Source organism: Oncorhynchus gorbuscha, linkage group LG07 (assembly GCF_021184085.1).
Source record: "Oncorhynchus gorbuscha isolate QuinsamMale2020 ecotype Even-year linkage group LG07, OgorEven_v1.0, whole genome shotgun sequence".
NCBI classification, from domain to species: Eukaryota; Metazoa; Chordata; class Actinopteri; order Salmoniformes; family Salmonidae; genus Oncorhynchus; species Oncorhynchus gorbuscha.
The window spans coordinates 26,225,302-26,249,841 of record NC_060179.1 but is presented as its reverse complement, the minus strand read 5'-3'; the positions used below and the strand labels follow the sequence as shown (position 1 = coordinate 26,249,841).

The window sequence follows — 24,540 nt, the reverse complement described above, 5'->3', positions numbered from 1 at the left end:
GATAAAGTGAAGGGTCAAATTTTGGTTGAACCCTGTGTACAAGTATTCTGTACAGGCTTCCTTCTTTTCATTGTCATTTAGGTTAGTAATGTGGAGTAACTGCAATGTTGTTGATCCATCCTCAGTTTTCTCCTATCACAGCCAACTCTGGAACGGTTTGAAAGTCACCATTGGCCTCCAAAGTGTAATTAGTAACTTCTCAATGTTCAAAGGGATATTCAATATCTGCTTTTAAAATGCTTACCCATCCACCAATAGATTCCCTTCTTTGCGAGGCATTGGAAAACCTTCCTGCTCTTTGTTTGAAATTCACTGCTCAAACAAAATGTGCAAACAAAAAGTCAATGGGTGTGAATACATTCTGAAGGCACTGTACAAGTTGTCACGTCCTGACCTTAGTTCCTTTTTTATGTCTTTATTTTAGTTTGGTCAGGGCGTGAGTTGGGGTGGGCATTCTATGTTTTGTATTTCTGTGTTTGGCCTGGTATGGTTCCCAATCAGCGGCAGCTGCCTATCGTTGTCTCTGATTGAGAACCATACTTAGGTAGCCTGTTCCCATCTGGTGTTTGTGGGTAGTTATTTTCTGTTTAGTGTGTTTTGCACCTGACGGAGCTGCGTCGGTTGTTCTCTTTCGTTGTTTTGTTAATCAGTGTTCAGCTCCATTAATAAAAGGACGAACACGTGCTGCGCTTTGGTCCTCACCTTCTTCCACCAACGGCCGTTACAACAAGCTTCAAGTCTGCTCAGTCATTTTGATAAGGAAAAAAGCTACACAAACAAGTTAGAGAAAATTATACCAAAAGGAATTGAGAACAAAATCTCTACTTTTGTGCTGTCGATAAAATGTGAAATTCATCATAATTCACTATATCTACCCAGAGGTCCTGCAATGGCTTGAGTTGGTCTGCCTCTGGCAACCATGTCCAATTGACATGGAAAACAGGTCAAGGTTCGGAACACATTATCCCACTGCCTTGACACTGTGAAAACATACACAGCTTTGATCATGCTGGTCGCCTCAATTCCAAACATGAAGCACTTCTATTCTCACTGCAGACCTTCTGTATATTTGGCCTAAAACACAAGATGTTTCTTTCCTGTACTGTTTTTGTTGATGATCGCTGAACAGAAGAAGTAAACTGACAGAGATGTCATGTCTGTGGGCACTGGGGCACGTGCTCCTTCAGATTTGTCCTGTTTAAAATAAAAAGACAGTATTACAGTTTATCTGTAATACTACGAACCACCTAGCAATTATATGGAGTTGGCTTTCGCTAGCCCTGATTGGTTCTCAATCTCCCAACCTTTAGAAAAGCAAGCAAAAATGAAATGTACTGAATAAGACTCACATTCCTTTGATCTAGATTGTAGCAGAGATGCAGAGAAGCATATTTTGTTTCTTAAAACAAAGAAAACACCAGTCAGGAGGATACAGGCAGCTGAAGAGACATTGCTTAGATATGCATTAAAAAATATATTTTTTTCAACATAGAATTGCAGGAAAAAGCCGTTTGAGTGTTTGAAAAATGCAAAATTCTCCAACTTCCGGACTGTCGAACCACCCCGAGCCATCTTCACGTACTTCGTGCACCTTCAGATTTTTGGGATGGATGACGCCCCTGAGAACGCATGCACTCTTCATCTGAGTCTACAAACCTCCATGTCGATAAGATCACACTACATTTCAAGAAAAATGGCTTCCTCATACACACAGTTTGAATTGCAGCTCAGTTCAAGTTGATGCGATGGTTGAATGACCTAGTAGTTTTGTGTTTACACAAACTGTCATTGTAACAAATGCTGTGTCTGTCTTGCTCAACATTTCATGTAGCAGGACGATGGGTGTTAACTCACAACTAAGATAGATGTTAGTGGTTTTGCTGACATCACTTTGCAGCTTACAACTCAACTGTTTGTTTTTAATAGTTGTTTGTTTGTCTACATCCTGTGTTCAAGCCCATGTCTTGACATGGGTGGAGGTCATGAGCAAAATGAAGCTATGAGGTTTGACACGCATCTTCCAGTAACATGGCTTTCTGGGCTTCTATGTAGAGGGGTGGGGTCACAGATTATCTTGACAGCAATAGGTTATTGCACCAATCAGATAATAGAGTCTTGAACATAAACTAGGTCACTGCTGCCAACGGATTTCTGTTGAATATCTTCTACCATGTTTGCTCAGGGTGGAATATACGGTAACCACTAACCAGAGCCGACGGATTGAGTATTGTACTTGGCTTCTCTCAATCCGTCCTCTCTGGCGAGGTGGAATTTGTATTTATGAAGGATCCCCATTCCTGGGGTTGAAACAAAATAATATATAAGATATGATATGATATGCCGTAAAGATAGTTGTAGGTGCTGTTAGGTCACGTTTCACCCATTCTCTAGCTACTGACACTGGCCTCTCATTCAAGCTGGGTGTTAGTTACCACTATGATTTAGAGGGGTTCAGGTGAAATGCAGAAGACATTTCAGTTGAATGCATTCAGTTGTGCAACTGACTAGGTATCCTTTTCCCTTTCCCTGTTCTGACCGTTTGCTGAAAAGTCAACCCCTTAGTGATTTTTCAGTCACTTCAGAGAGGCAATGTTGAGATTTGGCAATGAGCCAAGTATCCTCTTCAAAATTATGCTTTTAAACACAGCTGGCTGGATCTAAATGACCGATACACTAATTCTTTCCTCCTGTGACGTCCAAGCACGAATGGAAACTGACATCAGCTACACAATGTGTTTGTATGTTTTGTAGATTGCTGACATTTCCAGAAATCACCAAGAGATGGCTATTGTATGATATTCTGGGGTTCACATAACACAAAGCAAAACAGAAACCCAATGCACAGTGGAAAACAACTACAGAGCATAGAAGTGGGGGAAACCTAGTAAGAAAGGATGCTCTGTCTAATTTTCTCCTTGTTTCATCTGCTGTCTTAAACAGTTGTAACCACACACACCCCTGCTACTGGGCTGCAACCTGGTCTCAGAGCATTTCGTATTATTCTGTACGTAAATCCGAGGGACTCCATTTAGTAACACATAATACGGTTTGTAATTCGTAATATATGTATGGTAAGTAATAATTAGTGGATGTCCATCACCCATTCCTATGATATATTACAAATTACAAACCATATTATGTGTTGTGTATTTCAAAATATACAATATGTTATGACTTTGCATAAAGTACTATATGTTACGAATTTGCAAATGTATGATATGTTATGAGTTCTAGCTAGGTGGCTAATGTTAGCTAGTTGGCTAACATTAGCTAGGCTGGGGTTAGGGTTAGGGGTTAGGGTTAAGTTTAGGAGTTTCGTTAAAGGGTTAAGGTTAGGGTTAGGGTTAGTGGAAGGGGATAGCTAAAAGTGTATTATGTGTTACGCATTTCTAAATATACAACATGTCATGAATTTGCAATATTTATGATATGTTTTGCATTTGAAAAGTGTATAATATGTTACGAACAGGTGGCTAACGTTAGCTAGCTGGCTAACGTTAGCTAGGCTAGGGGTTAGGAGTTAGGGTTAGGTTGAGGAGTTGGGTTAAAGGGTTAAAATTAGGGTTAGGGTTAGGGGAAGGGAATCACTAAAGGTGTTAAGGTTAAGTGAAGGGTTAGCTAAAAAGGTTAAGGTTAGGGGAAGTGTTAGCCAACATCAACCTTACGTAACCATACCAAATGTAACATGTCTTACTCATTTTAGTGTCCTGGATTTATGTTTACTATATTACGTCTATGAGAGCAGGCTGGCTACATCTGAGGGGCAGAAGGAACTTTGTTTACATTTGGCTGTATTGTCGTGAATTTGCTCACATTTAATACTGAATATAGGATTTTCAACTCTTCGCCCATAATCAGATTTTGAGTGAAATTTGAGTCGTGTTCTGAGTGTTAAACTGACAAGATATGATCATGTTAACCTCATGGGGTATTTAGAGAGGACCAAATACATCAGGCGTATAAAGTTGCAGTGCTTACAGAAGACATTGCATGTTACCATCTCCAGCAACCTTCACAAATACTTTCAACATCACGAGAAGCAAGAGGAAGTTGCCCTGTAACCACTTCCCTCTGTTTTGGGACACACCGGACATTCTAGCAAGGGTGGGGGAGCAACACATGTACCCACACACACAGGTGTTATCTGTACAAACAAGTGCTCAATCTGCTATGGGTTAAAATAGTTTTAGAGAAACTTGATATCACTAATGTTACTGTATATAATGATGCCTGCATGAAGCAGTGAATCACATTTTTCCTTGAGAAGTTACCGTTCTTGACAAAACATTTTATCTTCAATGGTTCGTTTTGATATGAATTATGGATTTGACATGAATTGTATGTGAATTACGCATGAGTATATTTAATTACATATCCTCTTACAACTCACCAATCCTACATCACTACTAAATTAGCCATATTCTACGATAGAAAAACACGATTTGTGTTTTGACTGCACAGTCCGGCACACCGTAACATTTGTTCTACTACAGATAATGGGGCTTAACATATTGTGCGTGAGAAAGAGACAGCATAATGTACATCATGACTATGGTAGCTCTCGATATGGCTCCCAATCAATTTTTTTACGTTGACTTAAGTCAATAAAAATGGATTGCTTCTCGTGATGTTGAAAGTAGGTGGCCCCATGATAAATTAAGCCTACACACTCATGCCAACAATAGTACCATGGGAGTCATAGTATGACAACTGAGGATCTGATCATGTCTGTTAAAAGTGGGTCTGGATTTTCCTTCTTGATGAGTAATTTGATAAGCAACCAATTCAGGGGTGTCAGGGTAGCCTAGTGGTTAGAGTGTTGGACTAGTAACCGAAAGGTTGTAAGTTCAAATCCCCAAGCTGACAAGGTACAAACCCTGAACAGGCAGTTCCTAGGCCGTTATTGAAAATAAGAATTCGTTCTTAACTCACTTGCCTAGTTAAACAAAGGTTCAAAAAAGATGGTATCGTGATTGAGTAATATTTTGTGGTATAACTTACTCATTACCCTCAGTTAATTAGATGATTTACCAGGCATAGCAAAATTATACTATTTTAACTTAATTTACCATATCATCCACATTATTTTCCTGAGTTTAAGAAACTAAAAGGTGGTCTTGAATGTAATCAAGGCAATGACAAATGATGACATCATTTTAAAAGTATCGAAGGGGAAGATATCACTGTCTGCATTTCAAATGCATAAAAGCAACAGCCCTAATCTAAGATATCAACGTACTGTACATACTCTATCAGTGATATACAGTAGGTGTAACATTTCTGGGCAAGGGGAAGGTCTGTTTGAACGCTTGTGTGTTTTTTGTTTGGCCTAACCAGGAAGTGAATTCCAGTATCTGATTGATTGACTTTCTATAAATTCCACATTTATTGGATTATCAACCAAACAACGTAAGAAACAAGTAATGAACTATCTTTCATAATTTGTTGTACTCATGCAGTTCCCCAAAAAGGAGTTTTGAAAGGCACTGCATGTCTTGACAAGGAAGGAATGCCTGGAGTTATACATACCATGCTTTACTTCCTGGAGTCTATGTTGGGGAGGTTGAGCAAGAACATTTGGCCCTTGGCTACATATTACGAATGAAAACATTCTATACTGCATTGATCTCCTACAGTTGGCGGTTCAACACAGAAATGGAGAAATGCGATGTGTGTGTGTCGAAGTTAGTGTGCACTCCTTCAAAGGTGACACAGTATGTTTGCGCATGACAATCTTAAATATAATCTCAAACTCATTCCTAACATTCTCCGGTTGGAAATAGCTTTCTTGTGCTGAGATGTAATGCATCAGTCTCAATCTACGACTTGACCTATTGCCAATGTGATAGGTTCTAGGTCCTCCCTCGCTCATCCCTTGACCTTTCTTCAACAGATGGACGACATAGACGCTATGTTTAGTGACTTGTTGGGGGAGATGGATCTCCTCACACAGGTGAGTTCAGTCCACACACAACAGCAATGCCTTGGGCATTTGTAACTCACCCTTTGTAAACACCGTATTAACAACTACCCCGAATAAGCCTTTATAAATACTTACAAATGTTTATACATTCTTATGAATGTTAGAAACGCCTGTGAGTTGTAACGTTTGTCATGCCGCATGTTTAACACATCTTCACAACGGATGCCAGCAGTCGCACAGGACAGACATGTCCAGATAAAATCCCCAACAACTGTTGATAAAAGGACCTCACACGATCTAATATACCGTACACAATACATGTCCCTAAGTTTCAAACGGACAGTAGTCATGACAGTTGTGCTTTCGCTCACCAGGGAAGATAGCATTCATCTCTCTTCATTTCTTCAAGGTGATCCCCCCCAAATGCCAGCTGCTGCGGACTACTATGCAAAGCCGCAAGAAAAACATGTATACATTATTCATACACACAGATCTGCAATACAATGTGGACAGTATTATGGAGCCCATCTTCCTGTAAGGATGCATATGTCACTCCTCATTCCGTTGAAGAGTTTCTAGTAACATGATAACAATGATATTCTATGGGCAACACCGTAGCCATGTTTCGGATTGTTCCCTGTCTATTTGGACCGAAACCACGGGTAAATGAAGCACTGCTTATGAGAAACAGGACAGTAAACACTAAAGCACACGATCAACGAGACACTTCAGACTGCCAGGCAGCCGCGACACAGCGAGAAAGGGGGTAAAATGTTAAACTCATAAGCAGGGTGGTCATTAGCATAGCTGTTTGAAGACACGTATGATCACTTGATACTTTCACACTCACTTTGTGTTTTCTATTAAAACTCCATGTTGCCTGAGATACCTAATATTGAACGTCATTTCTCATTTGATTTCATGAATTTGACATTAGTCCTTCAACTGTTCTCTATGCAAGACAATGGATTTAGAAATCCAGATGGCTACATGGGGACTGGAGTTGTTGTCTTTGGTTTATTGTTAAACTCCTTTGCTCTTCGTTTTTCCCTGCAGAGTCTTGGGGTTGAAACGCTGCCCCCAGAGCCACCTTCTAGCTCAAGCAAAGAAAATAACTTCTCCCTGGGCTTTGCTGATATGAACGGTAAATCACAAGTCTAATTATGGCCCTACCAAACACTGCCAGTGTTAAAAATATAGTGTTCAAACGTCTCAGATATCAGTTTAAAAATCCCAGAGGCCAACGTCGGCCTTTTCTAACTTTGGTACAGTATGACGCCTATTATTTCTCCAGTGGGTCACTTTTCTTGGGGAAGAATGACATCAATTACCTAGAAAATGACCAGAAATTAAGATTGAACCAATGACGCAGAGAGGTAGAAATAGAGTTACTAATCATACCTCTGGAATATGTCTGGTTACTGTTCGGGCTCTAATTTCAGACAGAGATTAAGATCCAGCCGACGCACCAATTATAGCTCTAGGCCTCCGGCTTTCACTCAGTGCAAAACAAGCAGTATTTGTCTGGAGCTTGTGTCATAGCAAGGTCAAAATGTCCTTTGTTATTATACCGTAGCTCAAGCTTCATTTTGTTTCTCCTCTTTTCTACACAGTCGAATCCCTGAATGAATTGGAGGAAAATGACTTGGACGCACTAATGGCCGATTTGATGGCCGACCTCAATGACACAGAGGAGAAGCTGGCGGCGGAGCTAGGAGGGCAGAAAGAGGCTGAAGCGCCGCACCCGGACCTACCTCCCGCTTCGCATGGGCTCAGCTTCTACCCAGAGTCCTCACTCTCCACCCCCACCTCACCTGAGAGAGGCCCCAACACCTTTAGCGCCCCACTCGCTGACTCCCCTGCACCCATTCTCTCGCCACCTACACTTCCACAGCATGCTAAACTCTCCACGGTGAGTCAGCTAAGGTTCGACACCTAGGCCAGCACTAAAGGCCTTTAGCTGAGCACAGAGGAAGTGAACAAGCTACACTCTACCATCGTTCTAAAGCCTGTCAGCCACATCTCATCCTGACAGAGACGGCACAGTCTCATTTGATTATATCCACATTTTTTTCACTTTACTCGAGCAGACACTCTTTTCTAGTGTGACTACAACAAAGGAATTGGAAATTGGAATTTAGATCAACACAAACTCATTGTTTACATTTAGGTGCTTGAAACAGATACTTGCAAGATAGAGGGCCTGTATAATGAAGCTATACATGTACTTGAAGTCAGGGAAGGATGCTATTGTATTTACCACCTTCTCACAGTGAAGTCATAGTGAGATTGTTTCCTGGCCCAGGCCACTGGGGCATTTATTACAATACCTCATAGGGAAAAGCAGGGATTCTGTCTGTAATGGACCAAACACACACATAGATAGGGAGGAAAGAGTAACCGGATCGATGGAGGGGTTAGTGTGAGAGATTTGATTCATTTAACAGTCCTTCTGACTGCCGCCGACGGAGGTGGAAAAACAACAGGTATCCATCACAGTCACACATAACACTACCCATAATACTGTCCATCATCACTCAGCTCCTGCTTTGCTATTGGTCCATTCGGAGACATATACTGCATGGAGATGTATGTATCCAGTATATGGCTCTGGGTCCATCATTATCTGACCTCATTCAATAGCCATCCAGCATCATCCGTTTTTCATAACCTATGCTACGTAACATATGACTAATGTACATTATATACAGTAGCAAGGATTTGTTGTTATAATCTGGTTTGTTTGAGCCCTGAATGCTGATTGGCTGACAACCGTGGTATGTCAGACCGTATACCACGTGTATGACAAAACATTTATTTTTACTACTCTAATTTCATTGGTAACCAGTTTATAATAGCAATAAGACACCTTGGGGGTTTGTGATAAAAGGCCAATATACCACTCCGCAATGCGTTGTGCCTAAGAACAGCCCTTAGCCCTGGTATATTAGCCATATACCACATCCCCTCGGGCCTTATTGCTTAATTATGAACCTACTGTGCTCTATGTCACTTACTTAAAAAACAATCATTGATTTTCCTTCAGGAAGAAATAGAGGCACAAATGAAAGCAGACAAAATCAAACTGGCATTGGAGAAGCTGAAAGAGGCCAAAGTCAAAAAGGTAAGTAGCATGACAGAGGACGAAACACTATACAAAATCCAATACATTGTCCACCAAGCAAAAGAGGCATTTCGGGGAGAAGGGAAGAAAACCCTGAACAGCAGTCAAGCTGAACGATCATTCTCTTTTCTGTTTCCATTCATCCTGATAATTGATGTCTGCCTTACATAGGACAAAATGGTTTCCTTCTTTGTGTGATTTGTGGACACTTCCACATCTTCAAAGCAGCCGTCTGCTAAATTAATGACACATGTGGCCTTTCAGGCACTACTGCTAGCAAGAGAGAAAATAGCTTGGTTTGTGAAATCTACAATTTTACTCAGATTCACCACAATAATGCTTTTGAAAATAAACCATCATTAATATCATATAATAGATGTAATGAGTTGTCATAACAGCATCATAACATGACATTGGAACATGTCAAACATTGTCACTCAGTAGCGGATTGGCAGCTTTTCAGGCAATTGCAAAATAGATGCACTTCTTCAATTTAGAAAGATAAAATCAAGCTACACTCTAAGTTCTATCTTAGACTGCTGGTGATGTCTCTTAATTTTGGAAAACAGTTAAACTGCTCTTCCGTCTCCCAGCCTCTAGTTTACTCAATGAAAGATCTGTCAACTTCTAGTCAATCTTTGTTTTCATTTCAACTAGACGCATTGCTTGATACTTTAAAAAAATTAAAATGCACTGGGGCTGATCTGCTTGATCCTTTCTTGTTGCAGCTTTATGTTCCCCTGATTGCGGAATCATTGACACATACTTCTAACCTGACGATTATCTCTGGTGCTAACTCCAGGGTTTGGAAGGTTGCCCATGTGCTTCCTCTCCACAAAGCTGGTGACCCCTCCGACCTACATATTTATTGCCCGATCTCTAAACGGTCTTGCCTATCAACTTTCCGTTTATGTCTTCCCTAGCTAAGAAATTAATTCTAAGTGCTTATCAATCTGGTTTAAGGGGATGTTTACCAATGTCTCGCAAAGAAGGACATTTATTTGTAGATGCTAAAAAAAACAGACATTGAATATACCTTTGAGCATGGTGAAGTTCTTAATTACAATTTGGATGGTGTATCAATACCCCTAGTCATTACAAAGACACAAGCCTTCTTCCTAACTCAGTTGCCGAAGAGGAAGGGATCCGCTCAGGGATTTCACCATGAGTCTGTCATAGCAGAAAACTGAGGATGGATCAACAACATTGTAGTTACACCATAATACTAAACTAAGTGACAAAGCGAAAAGAAGGAAGCCTATACAGAAATAAAAATAAAAATCTATAAATAAAATATTCCAAAACTTGCATCCTGTTTGCAACGAGGCACTAAAGTAATACTGCAAAATATGTGGCAAACCAATTAACTTTTTACCCCGAATACAAAGTGTTATTTTTGGGGCAAATCACATTACTGAGTACCACTCTACATATTCCAAGCATAGTGGTGGCTGCATCATGTTATGGGTATGCTTGTAATTGTTACGGAATGTTTTCAGGATACAAAATAAATAGAATAGAGTTAATCACAGTCAAAATCCAAGAGGAAAACGTGGTTCAGTAAGCTTTCCATTAGACACTGGGAGATTCATTCACCTTTCAGAAAGATAGTAACAAAAAAAGCCCAACTCTACTCTGGAGTAGCTTACCAAGAAGACAGTGAATGTTCCCGAGTGGCCGAGTTACAGTTTTGACTTAAATCGGCTTGAAAATCTATAGCAAGACCCGGAAATGGTTATCAACAACCAATATGACAGAGCTTGAAGAATTCTGAAAAGAAAAGTGGGCAAATGTTGCACAATCCAGTTGTGGAAAGCTCTTAGAGAATTACCCAGAAAGATTCACAACTGTAATCACTGCAGAAGATGATTCCAACATGTATTGATTAACAGAGGGTTGAATACTTACGTAAACAAGATACAGTATATTAGTATTGTGTGTCGATTGTTGACAAAAACTTTATAACACAACAAAATATGGGGTGTGAATACTTTCCGAAGACTATAAATATCTGTGCATCTGGACTGACGAAATGGCATATATGAGTTAGTTAAGAAGCGGAGAATAAAAATGAGCTTCTATTTAGATATAGGTCATGCCTCTCACTAAATAACAGAAAGCAGATCACTCAGTCAACATTCCTGCCGGTCCCAGACTATGACGACACCATCTAAAAATGAATGCAGCTACCAATACATTGAAAGCATGTACTGTAGTTTATCACAGCGCATTGCACTTTATTACGGCCAATAGGCTCAGTGCACATCACTGCATTCTGTATCGGAAAGTAGGTTGGCCCTCTTTGAAGTCGAGTAGATTGATGCATTTCTCTCTTTTTTTTATAAAGCTATTTTACAAAAACATCCGCTTTAGACATACGCATTACCATACCGGTCTCAGGGATGGCTAACTCTGGAAATTCTTTCGGTGTCTACAGAGTTAGGTAAATCAGCTTACTTGTGGAATAATCTCCAAAACGTTCTAAAATTGGGTGAATTGGTGCATCTTGGGCATTTCAGACAGCTGATTGAGGACCTTTTTAATGAAGAATGTGCTTGTTTTCCATGACTGTGTATTGCATCTCTGTTTTGTTTTCATATTGTATTGATGTGTATATGTTTGTAATTACAGGGCTCATCTGTAAAAGAGACCTTGGTCTCATCCTGACTCCATGTCAAAATAAAGGTTCAATGCATTTTTTTTGTAAATGCCTGAAGCAGAGTGTGTAAGGTAACTAGATTAGGTAACATTGCAGTCATGTCGGCCTATGTGCCTAATGGTAATATAAAATGACACGAATGAAGGTTCAGGAAACAGACTTTCTGCGGTCTCTGGCCGGTTTCATACAAACACCTGTCCTGAGCAGAGAGTCGTTTCATTTCTCAGTGGTCTGCAGTGTCGTTCTCTGTGGTCAAACGCCAATGAGGCCTATTCCTTTACGTGTTCTAAAGGTTAAAGCCAAGGTTCCAGAATGAGCACATTTCATTTGAGAATCCACTTGTTTGAAGACACCTAGTTCTATAAGTGATCAATTACACACACTACTTAACCATATGGTGCACATCCATCCATTATTCTTCGTAGGAGATGGGGGGAAAAACCTGATCTAAAACGACAAATCCTCTACGACGCTATCGTCTTCGAAAGACACATTTTTATGACACAACTTGGCTGACCTCTGGATGGTCTGCGAAGCTTCTCTGCTTCCTAAGTCGGGATCTGTTGCCAGACGACAGGAAGTTCAAGGCCACATGAGCCAGGATGTGTGAGCTTAATTCCAGTCTATTTTGGGCTTATTTATGGGGCGATAGCAAGACCACGACCACCATAGCTCCATAGAGGCTGATGATCGTTCAATGCTCCCCTAACACTGCTCAGCAAGCGCCAATGCTAGCTGTAGCGGCTAGCTCTTTGAGGACTGTTATACAATGGTCAGCTGGAATCAAGACATCTGTATTACCCCCCCCACCTGTACTGTTGTCTCATCAACATCATACTGGAAACACACTCTGGGCTATAAAGCTGTCATATACCATCAGATCCTCCTCTCCACCCTCTCCGAGTTGGGCATCTCTGGCGCGGCCCACGCTTGGATTGCGTCCTACCTGACAGGTCGCTCCTACCAGGTGGCGTGGCGAGAATCTGTCTCCTCACCACGCGCTCTCACCACTGGTGTCCCCCAGGGCTCTGTTCTAGGCCCTCTCCTATTCTCGCTATACACCAAGTCACTTGGCTCTGTCATAACCTCACATGGTCTCTCCTATCATTGCTATGCAGACGACACACAATTAATCTTCTCCTTTCCCCCTTCTGATGACCAGGTGGCGAATCGCATCTCTGCATGTCTGGCAGACATATCAGTGTGGATGACGGATCACCACCTCAAGCTGAACTTCGGCAAGACGGAGCTGCTCTTCCTCCCGGGGAAGGACTGCCCGTTCCATGATCTCGCCATCACGGTTGACAACTCCATTGTGTCCTCCTCCCAGAGCGCTAAGAACCTTGGTGTGATCCTGGACAACACCCTGTCGTTCTCAACTAACATCAAGACGGTGGCACGTTCCTGTAGGTTCATGCTCTACAACATCCGCAGAGTACGACCCTGCCTCACACAGGAAGCGGCGCAGGTCCTAATCCAGGCACTTGTCATCTCCCGTCTGGATTACTGCAACTCGCTGTTGGCTGGGCTCCCTGCCTGTGCCATTAAACCCCTACAACTCATCCAGAACGCCGCAGCCCGTCTAGTGTTCAACCTTCCCAAGTTCTCTCACGTCACCCCGCTCCTCCGCTCTCTCCACTGGCTTCCAGTTGAAGCTCGCATCCGCTACAAGACCATGGTGCTTGCCTACGGGGCTGTGAGGGGAACGGCACCTCAGTACCTCCAGGCTCTGATCAGGCCCTACACCCAAATAAGGGCACTGCGTTCATCCACCTCTGGCCTGCTCGTCTCCCTACCACTGAGGAAGTACAGTTCCCGCTCAGCCCAGTCAAAACTGTTCGCTGCTCTGGCTCCCCAATGGTGGAACAAACTCCCTCACGACGCCAGGACAGCGGAGTCAATCACCACCTTCCGGAGACACCTGAAACCCCACCTCTTTAAGGAATACTTAGGATAGGATAAAGTAATCCTTCTCACCCCCTCCCCCCTTAAAATATTTAGATGCCCTATTGTAAAGTGGCTGTTCCACTGGATGTCATAAGGTGAATGCACCAATTTGTAAGTCGCTCTGGATAAGAGCGTCTGCTAAATGACTTAAATGTAAATGTAAATATACATTGAAGCCTATGGAATGAGCTCTGCATAAGCGTTCATGAAAGAATTATGAAGCTATATGGAAAGGAATATTAAGCTATCAACTGTTTTATCCATACATTACCCATGTACTCTACAGCTTTATTATGCAAGTGAGAAGTCATTTGTTATGAGCTGTCATGAATAGGACACACCAGGTGTCGTGAGTCATGATTAATGAAAAGCTCACATCTCGTTCTGTAACACATAAATAAACCATGAAACGACAACCTGAACAGTGTCCTACTGTCATTACAAGTATTACTCGGATTTAGTACACAATACATACTTTCCGATGCCGTCAACATTTAAATGCTCATCTCTGTAAATGTCTCGTATCTCTATGCAGCTGGTGGTGAAAGTGGTGATGCATGACGGTAGCTCCAAGACACTGATGGTGGATGAGAGACAGACAGTGAGGGATGTTCTGGACAACCTGTTTGAGAAGACCCACTGTGACTGCAACGTGGACTGGAGCCTGTCAGAGACCAACCCCGAGCTGCAGCTTGGTGAGCCTGATCCTCTCGCCAAACACACACAGACCCACGCAGGCACGCACACACAATATATACTGTTGTGTGGTTTCAATGCGCTCACTCTATACCACACATACAGAGGGTGATATATCAGGTGGGATTTTATTCAGGTCCAGATGATGGACTGTGTTTTCATTGGCACGATGACAGCCTTGCTGTGGTGTACACACAATGAGGCGTTGATGTAACCCACCACACACACACACACACACACACACACACACACACACACACACACACACACACACACACACACACACACACACACACACACACACACACACACACACACACACACACACACACACACACACACACACACACACACACACACACACACACACACACACACACACACACACAGGTGGGTTCATTTCCTGCATTGGGCACGGTCAGTCATCCTCCCTGTTTTGCGGAAATATAGTCCCCATGACCTCAATCCTCCATCTCTCTACCTCAGCAACTGTTGGACTTTATAGGCAACATGTTTGTTTAGTCAGCTCATTACCATGTCTTTGGTTTGCTCTGGAGAAAAACATGAAAATCATGATTTACCTGATGTAATACATTTCTGATCATCTGTAATCCTTTCTGGTTTCCTATAACACTAAGCTCATTCCTCTAATTGCAGTCAGTTTATGGAGAGTCAAGACAAACCTTCAAACCATTGCCCATATTCTATAACGGCGGATCACAACTTGACTTCATGATCATCTTTGAATTCCTGTTAGTTCAATTTGAGTACTGTGGTGCATTTGCATGTATTCTAAACCCCAATGGAAATGAGTGGAAAAAGGAACTTCCCATTTGTCAACACTTGGTTTATTTTTTGTCATGAGGGCTATTTGAAGACCAATGTCGGCCACCTCACCCACATGACATTTTGGACTATTAGGTCTTAAGACTATATTCCATGACAGGGTGTTTATCTGTTACTCTTGAACAAACCAGAAGTACTGCTGATATGACTCTATGCTCAATGCTACATTCCTGTCTATGACACAGATACGCGTCACTCTCAACAAAACTTATTTTTGTTTCAAGGCATACAGTACATCTCCTTCTAAAAAACTCCAAACATATCTGATCGATTGGAAATTAAATAGCTTTTGATCTGCGTCCTAAAACGTCCTTGTGAACATAATGTTTTACTGTACATGTTACATGGTGCAAATGTTCTGGAAAATTGTCAAATGTACACTCATAGCTTACCTCTGTTGGCATTGTAAAATTAAAGCTGAAGTCTACCCTCTTAAAGTGCCATTTACTTAATCAGATAGCTGATGTTCTGAAAGAGCTGCAAAATCTGGACCTGTACAAATCAGCAGGGCAAGACAATCTGGACCCTCTCTTCCTAAAATTATCGCAGAAATGGTTGCAACCCCTATTACTAGCTTGTTCAACATCTCTTTCGTATCGTCTGAGATCCCCAAAGATTGGAAAGCTGCCGCGGTCATCCCCCTCTTCAAAAGGGGAGACACTCTAGACCCAAACTGCTACAGACCTATATCTATCCTACCCTGCCTTTCTAAGGTCTTCAAAAGCCAAGTTAACAAATAGATCAACGACCATTTCAAATCCCACCTTACCTTCTCCGCTATGCAATCTGGTTTCCGAGCTGGTCACGGGTGCACCTCAGCCACACTCAAGGTCCTAAACGATATCATAACCGCCATCAATAAGAGACAATACTGTGCAGCTATATTCATCAACCTGGCCAAGGCTTTCGAACTTTGTCAATCACCACATTCTTATCGGCAGACTCAACAGCCTTGTTTTCTCAAATGACTGCCTCGCCTGGTTCACCAACTACTTCTCTGAAAGAGTTCAGTGTGTCAAATCAGAGGGCCTGTTGTCCAGACTTCTGGCAGTCTCTATGGGGGTGCCACAGAGTTCAAACCTCGGGTCGACTCTTTTCTCTGTATACATCAATGATGTCGCTCTTGCTGCTGGTGATTCTCTGATCCACCTCTACGCAGACAACACCATTCTGTATACCTCTGGCCCAACTTTGGACACTGTGTTAACTAACCTCCAGATGAGCTTCAATGCCATACAACTCTCCTTCCGTGGCCTCCAACTGCTCTTAAATGCAAGCAAAACTAAATGCATGCTCTTCAACCGATCGCTGCCCACACCTACCCACCCTTCCAGCATCACTACTCTAGACGGTTCTGACTTAGAATATGTGGACAATTACAAATACCTAGGTGTCTGGTTAGACTGTAAAATCTCCTTCCAGACTCACATTAAGCATCTCCAATCAAAAATTAAATGTAGAATCTGCTTCCTATTTCGCACCAAAACATCCTTCACTCATGCTACCAAACATACCCTAGTAAAACTGACTATCCTACCGATCCTTGACTTCGGCGATGTAATTTACAAAATAGCCTCCAACACTCTACTCAGCAAATTGGATGCAGTCTATCACAGTGCCATCCGTTTTGTCCCCAAAGCCCCATATACTACCCACCACTGCGACCTGTATGCTCTCATTGTCTGGCCCTCGCTTCATATCCATCGCTAAACCCACTGGCTCCAGGTCATCTATAAGTTGTTGCTTGGTAAAGCCCCGCCTTATCTCAGCTTACTGGTCACCATAGCAGCACCCACCCGTATGTATATTTCACTGGTCACCCACAAAGGCAATTCATCCTTTGGCCGCCTTTCCTTCCAGTTATATACACACCGTGCATAGACTTTCTCTATTGTATTATTGACTGTATGTTTGTTTATTCCATGTGTAACTCTGTGTTGTTGTTTGTGTCGCACTGCTTTGCTTTATCTTGGCCAGGTCGCAGTTGTAAATTAGAACTTGTTCTCAACTGGCCTACCTGGTTAAATATATAATATTTTTTATTTCCGTGAGACATCCATGTGTTCACCATACACAGCATCCTGCACTGCAACATACCACGATGATACAGTTATGTCGTTCAATGGGATTTTAACTAGTAACCACCCCCTATGGGACTCCTTTAGGAGCAAAGTCTCACACCCTCACCAGCCATTTAATGGCAGTAATAGGCCTGGCCACAGACTACAGCCCTGAAAGCGATTGGCTAATGCTTAAAGCCTGTCTCTGTTTGAATTAGTACTAGTAGCCTGTCATTGAGAAACATGGTGAAACCACAGTGAAACTCCCAGACATGATGATGAAACACCAGAGTGTGGGTGGGCAACGTGGTGGGAAGAAGCAGAACGTTCTCTTAATAGTTCTCTTAATGTGTTGTAATGCCACTTTAAATCTGTAAGCAAATGAGCGACTTGTCTTTTATTGGGCCCATTTTAAGCGCAATACCATTCTGCGTAGAACTGTAAAATGGAGAATTGAATGTTAGTGAAATCCACTTCAAACCATGTGTCCATGTGCTCGATACATTGGTCTCGTAAACTATATTTGGTGATATGCTAGAATTGTTTAGAAAAATAACAGTACCTTACAAAACTAAATGAATGTGTGCAGTGAAGAATGTACATTATCAGGGTTAGGGTCACCATTATATTCTACAGCATATTTTTCTGTGAAAAAAAGGTGGTGCAGTAATGATATTGATCAAACTATCAATAATCTCAGACAACATAAGTAAATGTAAAAAGGAGGACATGTTGGTCGGCCAAAGGCTCCATCTTATCATTCTTTGACTGACCCCTGATATATTATTTTCTAAGGACTAACATAATAACACATTATGATAGATGAATAACAGGTTATTGTGTGAGCTCTGTGTGCCTTTGTATTGACAGAAAGGGGTTTTGAAGATCACGAGAACCTAGTAGACCCACTGTCTGCATGGACAAGGGACAGTGAAAACAAAGTTCTCTTCCAAGAGAGACCAGACAAATACGAAGTCTTCAAAAACCCTCAGGTGAGTTTTTCACCTTGCTTTTTGAAACTGCAATCCCTTTCTAAGGGTATAATTTGTGCTGAGTAAACATAGAACAAATACACATCCTGCATAGTTATCATCAGAAATGCCCGTTCCGTAAGAAGAATTGAAAAAGGTTTTGCCGACTGCCCCGATTTCAAATAGAGTGAGGTGGTCTGGTCATGATATCCCGGCAGCTCAATACTCAGCAGAACATTTTTCTTGGCCTCTCTGTTTTTGCAAATCAATCTCTCCATTATTTCAACCCTGGTTACTTTCAAGTGTTTGCTCAATCATGAGATATCCTTTCAAAACAGACAGAACCCTTTATGTCATCTTCACATTGATGCATCAAACAAAATGACCGCCAATGGCAATTTAATAATGTTGAAACAATGTTTATTGTTCCAACAGAGCCCTTTGTAATGCATTAATGCGTTTTGGCTGTTGGCAGTGAGAGGCTGTCGTATCATATGCAGGCCTGAAGTGTATGGAAAAATGTGTGAGGGACTGTCTCATTTCCAAAATACTACATTGTGTATTCTTACAATTATTAAGTGCGTTTATTTTTCAGTGGAAACATGATTACCGTGTAAATCCTTGTGAATATAAGAAAATATAATTTCACTTAAATCCCTCTTGAATAGCATGGCTACTATTGCTATCTAAACTCTTCACATCAGTTAAGATAAAGGTTGAAGTACCATGCGTGATGTTGTTGTTGTTGTAAAATGTATATTTTAACAGGCATGGTAACGCTAATATTTTTCTCACGACAGAACTTTTATCTGTGGAAGAAGGACAAGAAAACTATCAAAGACATGAAAGACAGAGACAAGGAGTTACTCGTGGAGGTAAATAACACAAACACCACCACGTAGACTGGACCATTGAAAAAAATGTGAGACTTCATGTTGAGTGGCAGTTTCCAATGATGTGACCCTTCTGTGACTTCTTGCTCCCTTCCTGCCTCCTCCCCACACAGGAGAACTTCTGTGGGACCTCCATCATCGTGCCTGACTTAGAGGGGGTGCTCTATCTCAGGGAGGATGGCAAGAAGTCGTGGAAACAGCGCCTCTTCCTGCTGCGGGCCTCTGGAATTTATTATGTACCCAAAGGGAAGAGCAAGGTCAGCAGATCAAAGTTCAGAGGTCAAAAAGGGACATCTTGGGCTACATCCCAGATAAAGAAAACACATCCACTGAATATATGGCCTAGTCAGCCTCAGTTTAGTGTGAACAGAACACTGTACACTCCCAGCTAACCCAACATACATACACAGTTGCTATGTGATCAGAAGTAACCCTTTTCCCCGCAACAACAACAAAAAAAGGTAAGAGAGAAAAAGAAGTCTGAAAATCTCAATGTCAACTGAGACCTTAATGAAACGGCTGGGAGGTTCTTTACTCTTGGACTACAAAGTTATAGTGCTTAATACTTTTTGCCGTATCAACCCCTTGTTCTCTTCAAGCCGCTCTAAAAATACAACTGGAGTATTTGCACCTCACTGGCTACCGATATTCACTTACATCTTTCATCTTGTGGCAACAGTTATTCATACACACGCCATTCGTACATGACATCCTTACATTTGAGGTGCTACTGTAAGGCTACAGTGGCTACCGGCTCTTGTTGCAAGGCATTGATTAAGTGATCACGTTGTTTTGAAGTTGGGCTTTAGTGCTCGAACACAATACTGTCATTCAAGATTCAAGTTTGACTACCTTTTTCCCTCCCCCACAGACATCTCGTGACCTGGTGTGTTTCGTCCAGTTCGACAATGTAAATGTGTACTATGGCAAAGAGTTCAAAAACAAGTACAAGGCCCCAACAGATTTCTGTTTTGTTCTGAAGGTGAGTGAACAGTTGAAAGGGAAGGACGACCCCATTTTAGTCTCACAGCTTAAGAGGCACAGTTAGTGCAAGGTAGATAAAGAGAGAAACTACACGAGTGCTTCTCTTCCCCAATATTATCTTCAACTGCTACGTACATGTATTGACTTTTAAATGACTCATGTATGCCCCGTGATTCTTGATCGATGCCTCATTAGCTTCGTTCAACTGTCGTACCCCATCTGAACGCAGAATATGAGCTTGTTTCACTCCTTTGTTTGTAAACATTGTAATTCTAAACAAAACACTGTATCGTCTCAAAAAAATGGCTATAAATATAAATAGACTATAATTTTGGGATCAATGGTCAGTCCTTTGCATCCAGAGCTCTGTCTATGAATTTGAGAGTGGTTACATTTTCTCCAGCCCCGTCCCACAAGCGTTTCACTATTAACAGCAGCTGGGTGTCCTCTTTCTTATTGTTTGAACTGCAGATTGCTCCTTTAAACCGAGCTTAACTCTTCCACTATGAGCTACTGTAATAGTCTAAATATTGAATAGTTTTATTTGGAAAGGTACAGTATCTCATATGCTGCAAGTGTAAGTACTATGCATGAACATATTAAATAAGCACACAGTGAGGGTTTTGTTTATTATAATTGCAAATAACTTGGGTATATTTTTATGTCACTCTACAGACGGGTACTGTGGTCAACCCAACAGCTGCCTCGCTGGAATTGAGAACTTCAATATGTAGTGACAGTTCATTACTTTCAGGAAGTGAAAAGTCCCCCCTTTTTACAGGCCATTGAATTTACAAGTGAGTTAGATCAAATGAATGGCATGAGGAACACTGTAAATGTCGCCCCCCAAAAAATGGTTATTTGGTTTGTAACACGTTAGTCATAATAGAGTGTTTGTCTTGGTGAAAACCCTTTACTTGGAGGCAATATAGTGGGCTCACTTCAGTTGGCTCGGTTTCACATTGTATCTTTCAATAAGATCCGCACTTCTTCTCAGAACACAAGTTCCTGACTGATTTGAAAAAACGAGAATTGGATGGGTTTGTGGTTATAGTCTTTTAAGGATCTGAAACTGTTCTTTCTTTTCTTCCCTCCTCTTGGAAACACTTGAATCAGCAACAACCATTATTCTCTAGGTCTAGGAGGTGTTGGGAATCAAAGCCAAAGAGCTTAGAGAGGGAAGGAGACAGAATTACATTTCACTGAGATATATCCCCCCAAGGCCAGAGGGTTGAAGAAGTGAGGCTGAAGGAAGATGATCTCAGTCAATGCAGCAGACAGGTTGGAAACCTGGGCAAGTTTAGCAAAGGTCTCTAATATCTAGCTCTGCATTGGGTTATCAATGCTCATACGTCAATCCTGAAGGAGTAAAACAGAGCTAGGCATTTGGACTCAGATGTTACAGAGAGCAATAGTACTGGCATCTTTCTGTAGGCACGAGTGGAGACAAACTCCACCATGGCTCGTTGGCCAAAGCTGATGGGGAAATGAATGCATTTTTTGTAGGGTTTTTCGATAAACGCTGAAAATAAGGTCTGTGGTAAACACAGGAACCAGAGGTAGAACATGCTAACTTGTTTTCGTTTTTTGGGACTACAAGCTGGACAGTTCTATTATCATACTATAGTGTGACACAACCAATGTTTACTGGGTTCAACACTCCAAAGTTTCAATCACAGTATATTACCCAGACAGTAGTGGTTACATCTGCCGAGTGGTGAGCTTTACAACACTGAGAGACCAAAACAAAGACCAAAACAAAATGCACTGGCCCACAATTTTAAACAGACTGTGACCCCTAGTGGCACTACCAGGCACATTCCGCTTCACAGTGGAAAACACTGAATCATACCAATCAGTGTGTGGTAATGGCCCTGCAGCAAAGTCAAGACATTTTCTCTCAGATAGACAATGATCTCATACAAGCTGCTGTGTTTGAACAATGGCAAGGGGAGCTTTTCAGTGACTCATACAATATGGAGTTCACTATCTTAAATCTCACCACTGTCATTAGTCTGTAACCCTTAATTCTGCTAATGTGGATATCTGATATTTTTATGCAATCTACATTAGAGGACTTCAGAGATCATATGGCTGGAATCCCCCCCAAAAAAAAAAAACAACAACATTGGAAGCTCATACAGGGTAGTGACACAAAAAACCTGCGTTGGAGGTGACGCAATCGTTTTGTCCCACTGATTCGCTACCCTAAATATGTGTCCTTTCTCTCCATCCCCATCCCTAACTTCAGCACCCCCAGATCCAGAAAGAGTCTCAGTATATTAAGTATCTGTGCTGTGATGACGCCTGGACCATGAATCTCTGGGTGACGGGGATACGCATCGCAAAGGTGAACGCAGACAGCTCAACAGCCCGTATATCTAAGGCATAAACATAAACGGTGACGTGTTAGACAGACAGGGTTTGGTGGTCTTGCGTGTATTGTAACGGTTGGTGTTTGTCCCTGTCAGTATGGGAAGTCTCTGTACGAAAACTACAAAACTTCGATGAAGAAGGCTGCAATCACCACTGCATGGACCAACCGCACTGCTGGTACAACGTCCATTCCGTCAACACCTTCCCCCACCACGAAAGGTTAGTAAAACCCCCCTTTCTGCTGGTAGAGATTAGCTGTGAGCAAAAAGGTTATCAATGGATAGATCATCGTTGTTTTACTATACTGGGTGTACAAAGTCAAGAACCCTTCAAATCATACTTGAATTAATGACTGTATTGATAAGATGAAAGATGTTATTTATTGCTTGTCTGTTTCTCTCTGCTCTTCTCCCAGCCAATGCTTCTGGTCAGGCCAATGGACATGCTCCCCAGCCCCCTGCAGAACCTGTTGCCAAGGTTGGCAATGCACCGCCTCCACCACCACCCCTGTTACCTACACAGATCCTACCCCCGCCACCCCCCTGACCCAGTGCTGCCCCCACTACCACCGCCCCTGGCTACCAAGAAAAGCCCACCAGCAACCTCTGTACCACGACAACTGCCCAGTCTGCCCACCAGCTTCCCTCCATCACAGACATCCATGGCCAACCTCCCTCCACCACCTCCATCTCTCTCCCAGGACGACAGCTCTGAGTCACCTCCAGACTTCCTCCCTCCCCCACCTCCAACTCTTGGATTCGGTCCAGGTGCCGGGTCGTTACCCCCTCCACCTCCAGTCAGCTTCCTACCACCACCACCACCGGACCCAGGTTTTCCCCTACCACCTCCACCACCTGATCCTGCCTTCTGCCCTGTGACCAACAGGGATTCCTTACCAGCACCTCCGCCTCGCCAGTCCAATATAGGGGCTGGAGCACCCCCGCCTCCACCTCCGCCCCCATCTGCCTCGGCAGGGTTACAATCGACCCCGTCGGTGAGGAGAACAGGCCCCCCTCCACCCAAGAGGACTACACCACCGCTAGCAGCGCCCGGGGGCGGGGACTTCATGTCAGAACTAGCCAAGGCTATGGCTAAGAAACGTGGCAATCAGTAAACAGGGGATTGGGGCACACACTCATCCCTTACATTCAGGAAAATCAACCACCGGTGATAGTAGTTGATACAGACTTTTAAAGCAAAGAGTATTACAGATCTGATTTAAGAACAGCAACTACTTTATGTTTACTGAACTGTAAGTGATAAATTAGTTGGGAAGTTATTTGTTTGAGAATTGGAGAGGCTTTTACATCAAAGAGATTTATTAGACTACTGTGTAAAGTGGGGTCACTTGCAAGATTGAAAAATATTCATGTTAATCACCAATTGAGGGTAGTAAGCCAGTAAGTGTTTTGCCGGTTCGAATCCGTTGGCCGACAAGGGACATCTGGCAGGAGTCGGCAACCAGTTGGAGTTGATCTTGACAAAGGGTGTTGCAGTTGATCCAATGACTTCATGCGTTGTACATACTGTAACTAGTTCTGCATGTATAAATACACATTTCTCAATAAGATCATTTTACTCCGAGAACAGACGTGTTTCCAATCTTCTCTTGTCTGAATAAATATATTATACAGAACTGCAAATTAATATTCTGTCCTCCTTTCTTGAAACCTAACATCCGTACAGATTGTGTGGGTAACAAAACCTACTCTAAGAGACTTTCTTTGAACGATTGGAGGGAATGATAAACTTTGTCTCCTTTAAAAAGGAGAGTGCACCTGCTGCCATTAGTTGGCTGTATGTGACATATGTAACATGCAGCCTCAACCTCTCGGTTGCAATTCATCTTTCATAATGAACCAGTGTTAGATCCCCTTATGCATAATCCCCAACCAATACCCCACACTGTATAGTTGAGATTCCGGGCAACATTTAAGGGAGATAATGTTCTCTAGGCTGGAGAGTATTAATGTTCTTGTGTTTCAATGTCTGTTGGAGACGAGAGAGACCCGATGACGTTTTGTTTTCTAAAGCATGAAAGGATAAATTAGCTCATTGCAC

The 24,540-nt window shown here is 42.2% G+C and overlaps 1 protein-coding gene across 1 annotated transcript in view; it reads left to right on the top strand.

Moving 5' to 3' along the window:
• LOC124039709 (amyloid beta (A4) precursor protein-binding, family B, member 1 interacting protein) overlaps positions 1-24,122 on the top strand; it is a 29,670-nt gene extending 5,548 nt beyond the window's left edge. Inside the window, 13 exon segments of the mRNA XM_046355967.1 lie at positions 5,894-5,953; positions 6,980-7,067; positions 7,537-7,835; positions 8,970-9,047; positions 14,189-14,348; positions 18,126-18,247; positions 19,027-19,101; positions 19,233-19,376; positions 19,991-20,101; positions 22,355-22,453; positions 22,575-22,698; positions 22,895-23,016; positions 23,018-24,122. Coding sequence (XP_046211923.1) covers positions 5,894-5,953; positions 6,980-7,067; positions 7,537-7,835; positions 8,970-9,047; positions 14,189-14,348; positions 18,126-18,247; positions 19,027-19,101; positions 19,233-19,376; positions 19,991-20,101; positions 22,355-22,453; positions 22,575-22,698; positions 22,895-23,016; positions 23,018-23,593 — 2,058 coding nt within the window. The 3' untranslated portion in view covers positions 23,594-24,122.
• The last annotated feature ends 418 nt before the right edge of the window (positions 24,123-24,540 follow it).